We start from the raw sequence: 16917 nt of genomic DNA, 5'->3' as shown, positions 1-16917 counted from the left end.
TTGATTAAAATCTCTCGTACATTATCTGCTACTTCATCTGGAAGTAGCGAGCTCGCGTGGCCAAATTTATCTCGCTGTGTATGAACACGATTAGCTACAAAGTAATGTTCAAGTCTGATAAACCAAAGTTGAGGATCTGTGACCTTAAAAGGAGGAATAGTTACATTAATGGACCTCACGGACGGCGTTTGGGAAAGTTCTATTGTATCGTTACTTAAAGACATATTTATAAAGATCAAAAAGTACACGAATATAATGCGAATGTCACAGAGAAAAGTGAGTCGATAAAAACAATGATAAAAACAAATGGTACAATTTATAACAAAGAACGGACTTACTAAATTGCACCAAAATATCAATTGTTTGTAAAAATATCGTTGTTTATTATGAATATTATCGTTATGTTCTATAATGTTTGTGAGATAATGTACGTATAATTAGAATAATGAGATAATAAATCCACAGTTATAATTATAATCCAAATGATAGTTACAATTGTAATCGAATACGTTGGATTTTAGGAATTGGATTATGTCGTTTAAGATTGTTTCGTGTTCGCGCGTCGGGATCGCCAATTATGTGGTGGTCGGTATTCGATATATCCCTTAAACTTCGTATACAATTCGTCTTGATTATCGTCCTATTTAACCCCAACGGTATATTATTCAGAAGGCGAATACGAAGCGTTGATTACGTTTATTTCGAGACCACACACACAGATGTCCAAAATTACAGATGCATTAAACGAGCATTAAGAGTTGTGTCGAATGGCAAACAGGCAAGCGAGCGCCTGAGCGAATGTAAGTAATCGAGTACAATCAAGCGAGCGAGAAAGCAGTCAACCATATGAATAACGTGGACATATATATAGCATGTGAAATTAATGAGTAATCGAATCAAATAAGCGGTTAGTAGTGAGACTAGCAGAGTGAATAAATGCGTAGGCCGTAAGCAATATTCAAGTATGCGTATTTCATACAAGCACAAAATAATAATAAGGGTACAATAAATTGTTATAGTGCGGATGGCTTTGTCCGCTAAATAAGTTAGCAAAAGGGCTTAACTGAGTTAAATGAGAATAAACCCATTTGCACGTGAGTCGCTATATAAGAACTTTCATCTAAATTTGAACGAATAGTTTCACAATATTTGGGTGCCGAAATAGCTTGGACCAGATTGCCAGGTGATACGCTGGATTTACTTCAAATTCTTTCGTTGAGATTTTACAAATACCATTCTTCCTCTTTATTAAACAACAAGTTCGAGGAGTGCAAAAGGGGAAAGGGGTGAAAAAGTTTTTATCGTCGCGGGGGCGTATATGAATAATAAATTTAAGCCACAGATGTTTTAAGGATATTCGTCTACATAATATGTTCGCACGCGTACATAAATAGATGTGATTGGTCACTTGTTACAGCCCACCCATATACTTTTTTCACTCCTAACGTGTTTGATGACTCACTCGCATCCTTTTATATGTACGTGCTTAATAAATTCCATTAATTTATATTAGTCAATTAATTAATCCAATTCATCTCTCACGATGCGTGTATGCCGATCGTTTAATTTGTGTTATACAGAAAAAAGCTGTTGCAGAGACTTCGTATTGCCCTCTAAAAGTTACACACTACTGGAATAATGGTCCCATGGGCGTTAATATACAAAATTTAAGAAAAGCTGTGAAAATATTCCTCAACTAGTGAAGAATCTCTCGTATCTTTTCTATGCATTTACTAAGCCTAATTTGTTAGAAGCGAATCAATACATAGATAAAGATTACAAAAGAATAAATCCTAATTGTATCAACCATCGATAATTTTTGGTTGAAATCAGACATTAACACTGTTGGATGCCGACTGTCTCAGTGGTGTAGAGGCTAAGCGTCCGCGCGTGAGACCGATAGGTCCTGTGTTCGAATCTCGTCAGGTGGGATCGTGGATGTGCACTGCTGAGGAGTCCCACGAAACGGCCATCCGGCGATTACATGATTTTTCATGGCGATCTAGCTTCAATTGACTCATGAACTCAACTATTAAAATTACTATAATATCCACAAAAACGTCTTTCTGATAATAATCACTGATGTTGTATGTTAGATATTTCAGTTATATTCACTGTTTGTTTTCAGTTCATTTGTGTGCTACATTGTCTAATGATATTTACTGTAAATTTTTTATTGAGTGTTATGTAATCATTTTTCTGCAGAAGTTACCTACATACGATTTTAAATAATTGTATTCAGTGTGGATAAAATTGGTTATTAAAGATTTACGGAATTTTCCTCTTTTTCCTCAATGTATGACATCCATTAAATTCTAAAAATAGCGCTTTTTTAACCAAGCAAATGTTTCACGAAAGGAAATCCACGTTAAACGGATGATATCAGTCGATAAGAAATCGTCAAGTTAAATTCGTACTATCTAGTATTCTTTAGCAAGGTATACGTACGTTTATGTTACAGCCGATAATTCCGCTGGATTCATAGCGATATTACATACTGTTCCATCCAGAGAAGTTATCACCTATCAGTTTGGACTGGATTATGCAAATATGCCCCAGCTACTGATCAAAATAAATCAAAAATATTTTTTTTTCGAATAGGAATTATATATAGAAAACACGTAACATATACATATATACTCAAAATAATCATGTGCTCACTAGTTTCAAGATGCAACTCCAGGAAATCTAGTATGAAGCTGTGACCAATAGAGTTCAACCATATCAGATGTGATATTGTTATTTACTGTAAACGATAGATGAAGGTTGTGCAATATCATGAGTTGATTTAAGCTGGACACTCACAACATCAGATATCAGATTAGTGGTCCAAAGGTCAAACATTTGCATGACAGACCGAAAGTTCTAGGTTCGATTCCCCGTGGTAGATTCCTGGATGTTCACTTTTTAAGAGTCTCATACGAGGATGAAACGTCCGTCCAAAGTTTTCAGGTTTTCAGTAGTGTTCTAGCTAAGATTATTTCATGATTTAGACTATGTATATATACTTATAATAATTCACAGATGTGTACTTTTGACAAATGCATAATACATTAAGATTATCATAGATAATGTTTGTAAAATAATTTTATAATAAAAAAAGACTAAGGAATTAAGAGAGAAAGAGAGAGGGAGAGAGAAAAACATCACAAATTATATTCTTTCACCAAACAAACAGAATAAAGTTACATCAAAATGAACGTAGTGAAAGTTCCAAATGAGTAGTTCCAATTTGTTGGTTTATCATTTAAGAAAAAAAGTTTCTCAATAACTTTAAATTGAAGTATATAAATGTGAAAATACTGGTTGTTTTCAAAATCCATTTTTCCGCTCGCTAAATGGACATCATTTCTTAAGATGATAGTAACCAATTGATATTTGAATATTTTCACATTCTGATGAAATGGATCCATTTTTGTTTTCGTTGTGTTTTTTTCGGGGTGGGGGTGGATGGTGGTTGCTGAGGGAAATGCAATGTTGTTCATTTTCAACAAATAATTTCTAACAGGAATGAAATACATTAATTTATTATAAATGAAAACAGATAACCGAATAGAAATTGTTGAATACAAAACAGAAAAGAAAAACAAAAGAACAAGACAAAACAAAAGGGAACACATTCAAAGCAGACAAATGACAATAATTAATGAAAATTTGTAAACATTTACAACAGATCTAGAAGTATGATATAACTTTTCATGTATGTTAATCCTTTTGCTTTATGTTAGTAATAGTTTGTAAAGAAATATGAATGTAGATATTAAAAATGTAAACGATTGTCATTTATCACATTGGAAGTTCTAAAAAACCAAAAGCATAACCACCAATAGTTAAAGAAGCTAAGATATAATTTGAAATAACGTCAAATATGTACGAGTGAATAACAATAAAAGAGATATGAATGAATATTGAAGGAAATGATCCTATATATATATATATATATATATATATATATATATATATATATATATATATATATATATATAACCATTTCTTTCTTACTTCATAGCTTCAATTACATAGTCATTCAATGTGCAACAGTTTCATGTACGATGAGTGAAACCATTTCAGAGAGAAAAAACAACAACAACAACAAAAACGTACCGTTCCATTTGAATTTACAATTATTCAGTGATTATGTTGATGAATGTATAGTTTGTGTATCATTTACTATAAATTCTTGATCATCTTTCCATTGTATAATTTTACCATTTTCATCTGAATTTTCATTTACTGTATCTGTATTCCGTTTAGATAAACCATATTTTTTACGTTGTGCTTTATCAGCACGACGACTAGATAAATGAGCTTGTTCTTCAGCAATTGTTTCAAATTTTGCACGTTGATAAATATCTCTTGATCTTAAAAGATTTAATGCGATTATGTCACAGACAGTTGGCGCCTAAAACATAATATAAATAGAAATTGTATATTATCAACTAATATGAAGTATAATCAAGGTAATAGGCAATAATAATTATAAATCAATTTCCAAATGGACATTAGTAATGAACAATTAAATCTGTAGTATTTTTCTTTTATTAACTAACCCCTTACTTCTAATTTACTTGTTGTATTATCGACAAAAAAGTTATGATTAATATTTCCAGTGATTTCATAATCGAATCTTAAAGGAAAAAAAATAGATCCTACAGAAATTTACTAGAACAGTGTTTTTTGTTATTATTTTTGTTGTTCTTGTTGTCGTTGTTGTTTTTATTGTTGCTACAGTTATACGGCATAGAGATAGATCTATATATCAGGATAAGACGTAAAAAAGCACACACACACACACACACTTAAAAACACTTTCTTTTGTGTATTATATGAATATTGAGAATATTTTCCTTAGTAACACTTTTATAACTTTAAAAATGAAATGGATTAAAATAGAGTTTTTAAAAAGATCGGAGGTAATTTTATTGAATATTTTTAAAACTAATTAGAACAATGAATGATTAATAATAAATGTTAATTTTTCTTAATACATTACTATGTTTCGATAGTGTAAGAAGAAGACGAAGATTATCAAAACTATGTGTTGATATATTAGCGCAATACATTCCGAATAATCTGATCACGTATATATATGTATGATCAGATTGTTCGAAACGCATTGCGCTAACATAGCATCACAGTTTTGATAATTTTCGTTTTCTTATTATACTATCGAAATTCATTAAAGGGACTAATTGTTTTACATTCCAATGTGTTCCATATTGTATGTAGTTAGTAAATATTGTTAATGATATGACAAAAATTTCAGTAATTAACTAAATGTTAGATGGAGATAAACATGTACAAAATTACATTTTATCTTAATGTTTGTACGTTTTCTATTCTGTATTATTCTTTGCTTTTATAAAAATCATTTGGTATAGGGTTCTTTTATATTACGAAATTGAGAGGATGGAAAGCGAATGTCCGGCTCTTAAACCGGGTTAGTGGATAAGGAGGATCCATCTACGGGAGTTGGAAAACCTGTGGAGGCCCGTAGTTTTGTCGTCGTTTAGATCGGACGATGTTCGAATCACGTCGGGAAGATGGCTGGGAAGCCAACTCACTGCGTGTCATTTTGCTTTGCTCTGTTTCATTCGCTTCATATACAAAATATATGTATTCACAAATCAATTTTCGTTATTCGACTTATTTAATTCCGTTATTGGCTAACGCGATTTAAGTCGACGATTGTATACGAGAATAGGCGATAGCAATCATTCGTACGATCTTGGAGTCAGATCCACGGGCCACTAAAAACCCTGATTCCAAACCAATGGTACACATGGGCTCCAGTTTTCTGAAAGAACAAATGGCTTATGCACCAATTATTGGTCACCGGCTACCATGGGACTGCATCTCCTGATGTTGCTCCGTTGCCTTGCAGATCAAACCTTTAAATCGAAGGCTCCGAGAGTGGTGCCCCGTGAAAACCACCTGCTGCGGTTTGGGCACCCGTACAGTATCACAGCCCACACACAAATCAAGTGACTTGTGTGACGCATATGTATTCGGTGCCTCTTTGTATTTAAATAAATAAAATAAATCTTCTGTATTAATGTAGTCTAAGTTTTATACAAAATGATATACATTATACATTTAGTAGTAATAATAATAATAGTAATAATGGTGGTAGTAGTAGTAGTTCTGTGTAAATATCTACATTTGTATTTTCCTAATATTCGTTATCTGTAATATTTAGTAACCAATCGTTTAAAATGTTGTTTGTGAGCGCTTATTGGATGGGTGACATTAGTTTTTGGGCTTCTTTCTTTATAGTACTGTGTAAAATCTTAGTAATAATAATAATAATAATAATAATAATAATAATAATAATAATAATAATAAAGTTTGACTTTGTCAAGGTTACACAAATCTCCTCGATCACAATTTGATAATTTTGTAAATAATATGTAAATCTAACCTGACCAATCATACTACTAACATAAATATGACCTCTTATTCATACTGATTTTCCATTGAATTGGTTATTGACAATACAAAATTACTTGGATAGACAAATATTTTCCTACGTTATGAAACATTTAGTTGTGACCGGTTATAAGGCTGATATTAAATAAGGTTTTTGTAGTGTTCTATAAATGTGTTCATTGATTATATGAAAACTGAAATCTCTTTGATTTGTTCAAAAACAATTTGTTGTTACCTTTACCCTACTATCCTGATAATACTGATTTATATGATAATTTATGTTTTCATGTTGTTGTTGTGTACTTTGTTATTAATTTTGTCTTCTTTTACCTTCTAATTTATTGAATTGTTCATTTTTTTCTCATTTATTAATATTGTGAATAAATATACTGTCTGATCAGATTATTCGAAATGTATTATTTTCATCCAGAAGATACAAGTGTTTATTAACAGTTGTCTACGCTAAATACTTCGGATCCGTTGACCAGACACTATCGGTAACAACCTAATGTGATAGAGAACAAACCAGATATCAGCAGAGCAAGTGGATAGGACACACATTGAGGAAAGCACCCAACTGCGTCACAAGGCAATCCCTCACATGGAATCCCGATGGCCAAAGGAGGAGAGGAAGACCAACGAACACAATATGCCGCGAAATGGAGACAGACATGAGAAGAATGAACAACAATTGGATAGAACTAGAAACGAAGGCCCAGGACGGAGTGGGTTGGAGAATGCTGATCGGCGGCTTATGCTCCATTGGGAATAGCAGGGGTGAATAAGTAATCATATATTGGCGGCCTGCTTGAGTATTTGTGCTACCTGTTCTTGCCATCTAGATATTTCAACAAGTTATCTGTTTTTTTGTTCGTTTTAACACATAATTATGTCTATTAATCTCATAATCTATTCAGATGAAATGTTTACGACTTTTCGCTATACAAGTTACAACAAATTAGAATCAGAGACAGCGTGGTGGCTGGCAACATGCATCCAAAACAATATAGATTATTCAAATGTCGATTCCTGATAACATCTAACTAGCGATCACTCAATAGTTATCGTCAGGATCGATCAAGAAATAACAAACGGAAACTTATTGAAATACTTTGTGCAGAGAATCCTATATTGCACCAAAAATATTATATCGAATATATATCACGTAAATAGATCCCGTAAGTTTGATAACCTTCGTCTTCTCATTGGATTATTCAAATTTATCAAAGGGATTAATTGTTAAAAAAATAACTACAAGTCAATATTTATTACAGGTAAAATGTATCCTGATTTATTTGCCCAGGTTCCCTTTCATTCATATGAAACAATGTAATATGATGCGCACTGCTGAATAGTCTCACAATAGGACGAAACGGCCGTCCAATGCTTTCAGGTTTTCCATGGTGGTCTAGTTTCAATTGACTCATGATCTCAACTGTTGTAATGTGATTTTACTTTATTACTACTTAATTTAAGTTCTAATTTGATTGGATAAACTCGGTTTGAGAATAAACAAAATAGTGAAAGTAATAGTATGCAATCGAAAAAAAAATTATTCTGTGTAAGCCCAGATATGTTTGTTGAACGATATGTCGGGATTATTTAAACTTCAGTCACTGAAATTATTTCAAATACATTTTCCGCATTTACACTTTGTTTAAATACATTTTTGTTATCACGAGATAAGTCCTGGGAAAGATGAACTACCAGAACTGTCCTACTTAAGATTATTGTGTTTATATTTCTATTCTTTAATTTATAAATACTTGAATTTCTGTGTTTCTTTGTATTCGCCTGCTTGTAAGCTTTCCGGTGATACATGAACTGTTATTGTATGTTAAACTTTTTCTACATTATTATTGATTTATTACGGGCCTATAACTTCATTGTTTCCCGTTTATAGCTTTGTTATGCAGTTAGTGTAATTGAGTTGGGTTTAATAGGAACTGACTGCTAAATTTTTGGATCTATGGTATAGGATAGAGAAAGGAGAGAGTATAACAGACCTATAAGAGCTCAGCTAGGGTTTGTTCAATCCTGATAGTGAAGACCAGACATGTAATTGATTAAGTCTGGAAGAAAGCCGTAGACGAAATACTGAACAAAGCGTATTGGAAAAATTACAATTCATGACCTTAACACATGATAACGATAAACGATGCTAAAGCCATAAAAGTTTTTTCACAAGCTATTTAACATTATTATCATTAAAAAAATATATAAACCACTAGTTATTAAAGCCCATAAAACATTATGTATATTTCATTATTTAAAATTACTTACCAAACCGAGTAAAGCTAAACCTGAACCAATATTCATTGTCAATGGGAGAAGATGAAATTTACCAGCTTCACCGCTAACGTGAATAACAAATCTTATACCATAAGCTTTTATCAAATCTCGATAGTTAGTTCCATTTTCACTATAAAAATGAGCATAACTACAAAATGAAGTATAAAAATAAAATATAGAATAAAATGATGATTAGTTTAGACATTCAATATGACATAGAATTTGTTTCGTTTTGGTTTCTTCACTTATTGATTTCATAAACTTTGACAAATAACAATAGTTAGAATCAACATTAACTATTTGTTATGTCTTATAGCCCGTCAATTATTGCGTGACTATATCGCCGATCAAAACACTAACTTATACGACTTTGGCACTATGCCAAATCAATGACACGTTAACCAGTATGAGCAGTCTAGAGTCAACTCTGAGTCCTTATTGGTTCTTCTTGCCTAGCCCTGTCCGTTTGAGTCTAGAACACAATCTCAGTTTCCACCGTATCAATTATATATTTCGGACATATTTGGTTGTACAAGCAACCAGACCTCATTATACCATTAAATATCAAGCCCAAAATCGGCTGAGTTTAGGAGACTGTAGCTAATAAATTAGACATAAATTAAGAATAGTAAGTCATATAGTAGTAATCAATAGATCAAGTGGAAGCCCATAATAAAAGGATCATTATTATACGTATCATATAGTTACTTAGTAGTTATCCAATAAGAGTGTATATAATAATGGTCCATAAATGATTCCTAGCAGTTACCATTCATCGGTTGCACAAGTACTCAAAGTTTTAGAAGAAGTATCTGCATTTCCGTACCCCTTATTGACAAAACAGCCATTTTTATAATTTTTAAAACCTATTCGGTGCTTTATAAACCGTTGGAAGAAAGTGTAAAATAATCATGATTAAACAGATTTGTTTAATAAAACAGATGTAATTAGCTAAATGACTTAAGTCAACATAAAGATAAGAATCAAACCAAAACACTTATTTATTTTTGAGGTAATCGGATCTAATTAGTTTACCGTAGGTCTGTGGTAAATTATACATCAGATAAACAATTTGTGTAAGTAGTTCACAGACAATATGAGAAAATAATTTGGAGAGTGACTTGACATAAAAATAATAAATTGTATTCAAATAAAAAGAAAGTTTTCTGAATATATAGATCATTCTGGTTTAATCAGAGAAGTCCACCAGTTAGCATCTATGTTATCGAATTATAGATTATACCTTTTAATGATATATTTTAGTAGGAGGTATTTTTGATGCAAACATAGACTTCTTAATACCTAACTGATTTTTAATGAAACTACCTTTGAAAAACCGAAAATACTGAACAGCTGTTTCGTCTTGTCAACATCATCGACGCCACCACAAAGAATCTAGACCACTGGTTCAGCATCTAATGGCGTGGATGTTTAAGTTAAATTAATTCACAATACTGAACCATCTTCATTAATTGCCTCATAAAGGTAACCGTCTTACACTTGACATGGTTGAACTCTGTCGGATTCCGAGTAGATCTTGAGTGTTCACTTGCCAAACTGACGGCCCTAGATTCTATTTCTTGGGACGACGTTGTGGAAGCGCACTGCTAGGAACTCTTATATTTAAATGAAACAGTTGTTCGATGCTACAAAGCTTTCGAGATCAGTTCATGATTTAAATCATGAAAATTCCAATCTCCATAAATCCTTGCGTATTGATTTTAAGTTTCTATAGATCTTTAGGAAATAAACGGTGAAAGATGCATTTTAGGGTCACACGCTTGACTTTGAATTATTCATGTTAAAATTAGTCAGTGAAGTAGTATTGACGAAACCATAATTTATGAACGAACCCAGAAAATCAAAGATAACAAGTCATGAATTTTGGTACGAAATATATTCATCCATATGGCTAAGTAGTATTTTGCAATTATATTTGATATTTGTTCCCGGTGAAAACTCTTACTTCAATTCCTAACCCTAACTTTCAACTTTGAATCCTAAACCAAATTGTTCATGCGAATCATAACTCTCTTTTGACCACAGTAAGTTGGTCTGTTTTCTCAAGGTCACTTTAACGTCGCTCAAACGTCGTCCATATGATGCAGTCTCATTGATGTTATCAAACCAGTTTATCATCGGCTTAGTTCGCTACACATTAAGCTTGTACATCACTTCATATGTGTTTTCTCTTTATGAGACAGAATGTTTGCTATCGACAGACTGTAAAGAAACAGGTTTATTTAAATGTCCGGTGATTGAAAGGGATAAGCAAAGAGCTTGTGTTTGTCTTTAGTTTTTTTTTTCTTTTCAAATTCTGTTCACTATCTCTCCTTTTGAGAATTGCCAGTGATGTAGTTGGTTATCTTGGCGTAAAATGTAGGAAAAATGACAAAAGTCATTGAACAGGTGAATTATATATGGATTTCCGTATGGTCCTAATGTGAGCGGAAGGAAATATTCTCTGAAACCAGCTTGAAAGTCATATTAATCCTTTGCGGTGTAAATGTCATTTCATTTTTCTAATATAATAAAAGATATAAGATAATATAGATGAATAAATAGACAGTAATTGAATACTTCATGTTAGTATACATTTTTTGCTTTCATTCAAGGTTACTATACATTGATAGTTTTTCGGTTAAGAGGCGTACGACAAAAGTCGTACTTTACGGGGAGTTTAGTTATATTATTATATATGCTCATATGTTTACGTAAATATTTACCTACCGGATGTGTTAAAACAGGAAATGATATAGTGAAAATAACAATAATGATAATAATAATAATACTTTTAGGTCTATCTAATGTAGGTCAAAAGGAATTTCACCGGTTGATGTAGTAACATCAGTAATTAGCAAAACAAAACGATAAAGTTCATATTTGGAAATAACTAAATAAAAAACAACATACTGAACAGTGAATAATACACAAAATTTTTTAAGGCATTTTAATATTATGATAGAGCAATAAGAAGATGGATTTAACGTGAAAAATCTGATTTATTTATGTTACATTGAGTCGAACAATCTGCTCATACAGAGAGTGGTTTAAATATTTTATAAATGAAAACTTTACTTACTTACTTACACCTGTTACTCCTTGTAGAGTAACATAGGCCTCCTAGCAGCACTCTCCATCCAAACCTGTCCTGGGCGATCCTTTCCAGTTGCTATTGATTCTTTTTATTTCTGCTTCCATTTCCTGACGTATTGTGTCCTTTGGTCTTCCTTTTTCCCGCTTCCCTTCAGGACTCCAAGTTAGGGCTTGTCTCGTGATGCAGTTTTGTGATTTTCTTAATGTATGTCCTATTCACTTCCAATGTTTTTTCCTAATTTCCTCTTTATCTGGGAGCTGATTTGTCCTCTCCCACAGAAGGTTGTTTTTGATGGTATCCGGTCAACGGATATTGAGTATGCTGCGTAAACAACAGTTTATAAATACTTGTACCTTCTTATTGATGGTTGTAGTAGTTCTCCACGTTTCATCTCTGTACGGTAGGACTGTCTTGACTTTCGTATTGAAGATCGTGCCTTTCATGTTGACTGACAGTTGTTTTGAGTTACATATATTCTTCAACTGCAGGAATGTGGCCCTTGCTTTGCCAATCCTCTCCTTTACGTCTGCTTCCAATCTTCTTTGTTCATCAATGATGCTTCCCAGGTACGTGAAAGATTTCACATCTTCCAGAGTTTCTCCAACAAGTGCGATTGGATTGATGTTCTCCGTGTTGTATTTGAGGATCCTACTTTTTTCTTTTTATATACTGAGGCCTATTAATACAGAGGATGCTGCTACACTAGTTGTCTTCATCTGCGTTTGTTCGCTTGCAGCTCTAACTCCGCCTTTAGCTCTTCTAGCGTTACTGCCGGTCCGAAGTCCGGGTAAAGAGGGAGGATTGGGCATGGGGTCAGCAACCACATCCCGTAGAAAAAAAATCTTTCCAAAAAACGTCAACCAGATTAAACAAAAGTAACTTAGAATAACAATAAATTGATAATTGAAAATAAACGAGTAGAAAGTATGTCATACGGAGTTGTCATACGGTCTTTTGCTATAATATATTTTGAAGATATCGAGAGCAGGTACAGTACCATGAGTCTAATGATTAATGTTAGAAATTAACTAGAGTTTCTTTTTAAACATTACACCCTAATGTTTCTTCAGGTGATAATAGCCCCTGAAATAGAATGAGATTTTTTTATAACCCCATATTGATAATCATCATATCCTCACTAACGATTGGCTTTGAGAGGGAATTTCCAGAGTTCTGGTGAAAAATCGTGACTAGTTATGTTCAACCATGTCTAGTATGAGACAGATTTCCATTTCAGGCAGTAGAAGATGGCCACTTGATGTCAAGAATTTATTGGAGTTAAACCCATACATCATTGGATCCAAGCTCAGTGGTCTAGAAGTTAAGTGTTCGTATGCGATACTGAAGGTCTTGGATCTGGGTACAGTTTTTAATGGTAGGGTAAAGAATCTACACTTATTAGAAGTTCTATACGAGGATAAAACGGCTATCTAGTTCCTTCAGATTTTCAATGGTGGTCCAACTTCAATCGGTTCGTGATTACAATGAAATAAATGGTTTACTTTTGTTACTGAAGAAAAAATAATAATTTCAAACTAAAGTTTAATTATCTGTAAATTAACTCATAGATACATATTGTGACATCTATTCTAATTCAATCATTCTAAAACTTCAAATAACAAGTACATTGATGAAAAACTTATAAATTATTTATTTCCCCTGTTATAAGTATGTAAGCAAATATACTGAGTTATTGAATAATTAATGGAAATTTCTGTTATACTCTATGAACAGTTTAATTGAGTCATACATATCCTTATCAAACGTTAACATAGTTGGTCATTCTTTACTCAGTATAAATATGATTCAATACGTAACTAGAGTGATTTTTTAATATTTGAATACGATTTGCAACATCTATTTTGTGGATACATCGATTGATACAGGAGATGATGATTCCTGAAAATATAGATTACACCAAATAGAAATCAAATGATTATACCGTAGATTGAGAATTGTCTTAGATGGGATTTTTTAAACAAGATATAATAAATGAATTATCTTTGTGGAAAACGATGATAATTTTCTAACACTGAATTCTCTGTATGTAGAAATAAATAAAGCTATACATCTAAGTAGTTTGATACAATACAATACAAATGTACAACAAATACAGTTATTTATTCCCCCTTTCTCTCAGATAGTTCTCACTGAAGAAAAAGATGTTGCCTTAACAATGGATACAGTGATTAGTAACTCAGAAAAAGTATGGCCATTTATATTTATTTACCGGATTGACTAATAACAAAGTATACTGTTCCATTAGATTCTTCATATCAGAACATGAAATTGGGAAACTTTATCAGGAACTATTCATTGGAAAACTTTGAAATAAAAACAGTTTAATGAATCATTTTCTAACAGAGAAAATTCCAGTAACCTTTTCTTACTTTTTCATATCAGTACAACATTAGAAATAGTTGATAAACTGATATGATTGATTTGTAACTAAATGAAATACATAATGTATGCATAGTATTTGCTACTAAAATAATTCTATCTAATACTTTATCCCGAAACTATGAAGTTTATCTAGAACCATTGAAAAAAAGGTGAATATAGGTTGTAGTAAGCCACATGAGTAACTATAGTCTAGTTGGTTAAGCGCCTGGCGCGAGACTGGTAGGTCCTGGATTCGAATCTCGCGGGGTGTAGGATCGTGGATGCGCATTGCTGAGGAGTCCTATACTAGGACGAAACGGCCATCCAGTACTTTTAGGTTTTCCATGGTGGTCTAGCTTCAACTGACTCGTGATTTCAATCAAAAACATGAATAAACGTTTATAACTGAAGTATACATTTAATAATAAATCATTTTCAATAATACGTAAGCTTTTTTAAAATATATTTTAATCATTAAATCATTTTATTTGGTTGCAATTGTATTCAAAACAGTTGTCTATCTTAGCACATCATATTAGGAAGGTTGAAATACCAGGATATTTGAAGTATCCAATACATTCAATCATAAGGACTGAAAAAACGTAATAAATGCAAATCTTACGAATTTTATAGTCAAGATTGAAATTTCACACATATAGTTCCTTTTATCATTTTGAAAAGAGCAAGAACAAAGATTCTAGCAGAATACCATGAATTCATTCCTATTTCGTAGATTCTTGTCAGTTGCTTACAAACTGTGATATTAAAAATTACAATTCATTTTTGAATATGTTCCAAAAAGTCTCAGAACAAGGTAAAGAAAAACTTTGAACAGTGCAATCACCAAACATCTCCTTGATAAAAGACCTTGCAAACGTTTAAGGTGATAAGTAAGCAGCCAAACTCCAGTCTTCTAAAGTTTGCTGAAGCGGTTGCCATCAGGTGTCAAAAATCCGAATTATGTGTTCAAAAGGAGATGGTTATTAATCTTTCCTTGCCTTGGTGACAAATAGTCTTTCGCTACATCTTAAATTTTTTTATTTTTCTTTAAACTTTTTTTCACATTCATTGCATCATTGGGTTTTTATTTCAACTATCTTCCAAATTAATAATCTTATTTTATCAACTGAGCTCTACTCACTATAGTCTTATTTATTCATTATGTGATCACTTGTTTCTAGCCGTTTGAACTGTTGTCACAATCAATGTTGTAGAATGTTCTTTCATATAAGGTATATATTCACAATATATAGTCTATTAATTTCATTTACACCCTTGCTATACTATACGAATATGTCTTCAATATAATTTCCAACCAAACTCTTTCATGGAAGTAATTTAAACCCATTATTATAATTTTAAATATCACAGGTTATAAGCAGCTGACGAGAACCTACGAAATAAAAATGAATTCATGCTATTCTGCTAGAAAGTTTAAAATTAATAAATCTAACTACTTCTAAGTGAAATTAATATGTACAGTGTAAATAACGCTAATAGACTTTGAAATACCTTTAGGTTAGGGTATTTCAAGTTTAACTATACAATAACTTACATTCTTACATTTATTTTTCTAAATTTTTGTATTATTTAAGCTAAAGGTTTGTCATATATGAGTTAAGATTGATATCATGAATGGATCAATGTTAAATTGCCGATAAAATCCTGGAAGCACTGAACGGCCATTTCATCCTAGTATAGGACTCTTTAACAGTGCACATCCTACACCGTTGGATGCCAGCTAAGTGGTCTGGAGTTTAAACGATCATGCACGAGACTGAAGATTTTTGGTTCGAGTGACGTGTACGAGATCTTGGATGTTCACTGTACTAGAACGAGAAAGCCATCCAGTGCTCCCAGTTTTATAATGGTTGTATAACATTGATCCATTCATGATATCAATCTTAACTCAACAATCTTCACAACCTCATACTGATATATAAGTTAATTTATAGTTTCTTTTAAACTGTTTATGCCTTATGCGATCATAGATGATAGGTTACCAAATAATTGCGATTGATTAAATTTTTATCTGTTCTCAATTCTTTTTTTTCGAAAACACAAGTGTTACTATGCCATGAAAACACAAATACAATCTGCGAAAGTATTTTATATATATCACAACTTCTTACGCTACAACCTCTATTTCTTCTTTTCCCAGTAATTGTAACTATTGATGATTTTCATATATAGAAAGTTATATAAAAGTGACATTTTAATCAGTTATTAATTTATCATTATTTTAATCTATCACCTAGACAGTAATAATATCAGTATTATTTAATTACACATTAACACACATTGTCAACATAGTTGTATAAAGATTGTTTTTTCTTATTTGTTTTAATTTTATAAAAAGATACCAGATAAATTGTTGTCAGGAAGGGAATGTTGACACTTAATTTCTTTTTCTTCTCCGCAATATCCACTAGTTTAAACTAATACAAAATAGAAACGCTAGACAGAATAATAAAATAAATTTGTACAAATAACTGGCAATGTTGATTTCTCATTACTTAAAGATATATTTTCTTATTAATATGTGCATACTGTGCGTAATTAAGCAAACGGTACTGGGTTCGAGTCCTAGAGTGAACATCAACTCTGAGATACAGGTACATCCAGCTGACTAGTATTGAATAGGATGAAACGCGCATCCTGGATTCCACTGCTAGTCACTATCCATCTTTGCTTATAATGCTTATAAATTAAGGGAA

General features: G+C 32.1%; 1 protein-coding gene across 1 annotated transcript in view; it reads right to left on the bottom strand.

Annotated features, from left to right (window-relative positions):
- Positions 1-1574: 1574 nt before the first annotated feature.
- The window catches only part of P2RX4_1 (P2X purinoceptor 4), a 94987-nt gene continuing 79644 nt past the window's right edge, over positions 1575-16917 (bottom strand). The window contains exons 7-8 of the mRNA XM_051213809.1: positions 8713-8869; positions 1575-4402 (exon numbers count right to left, since the gene is read on the bottom strand). Coding sequence (XP_051069821.1) covers positions 4136-4402; positions 8713-8869 — 424 coding nt within the window. The 3' untranslated portion in view covers positions 1575-4135. The remainder of the gene's footprint in view (positions 4403-8712; positions 8870-16917) is intronic.

The sequence above is a fragment of the Schistosoma haematobium genome, chromosome 3 (genome assembly GCF_000699445.3).
Source record: "Schistosoma haematobium chromosome 3, whole genome shotgun sequence".
Classification (NCBI taxonomy): Eukaryota; Metazoa; Platyhelminthes; class Trematoda; order Strigeidida; family Schistosomatidae; genus Schistosoma; species Schistosoma haematobium.
The sequence above is the reverse complement of the archived record's forward strand: the minus strand, read 5'-3'. Positions and strand labels throughout refer to the sequence as shown.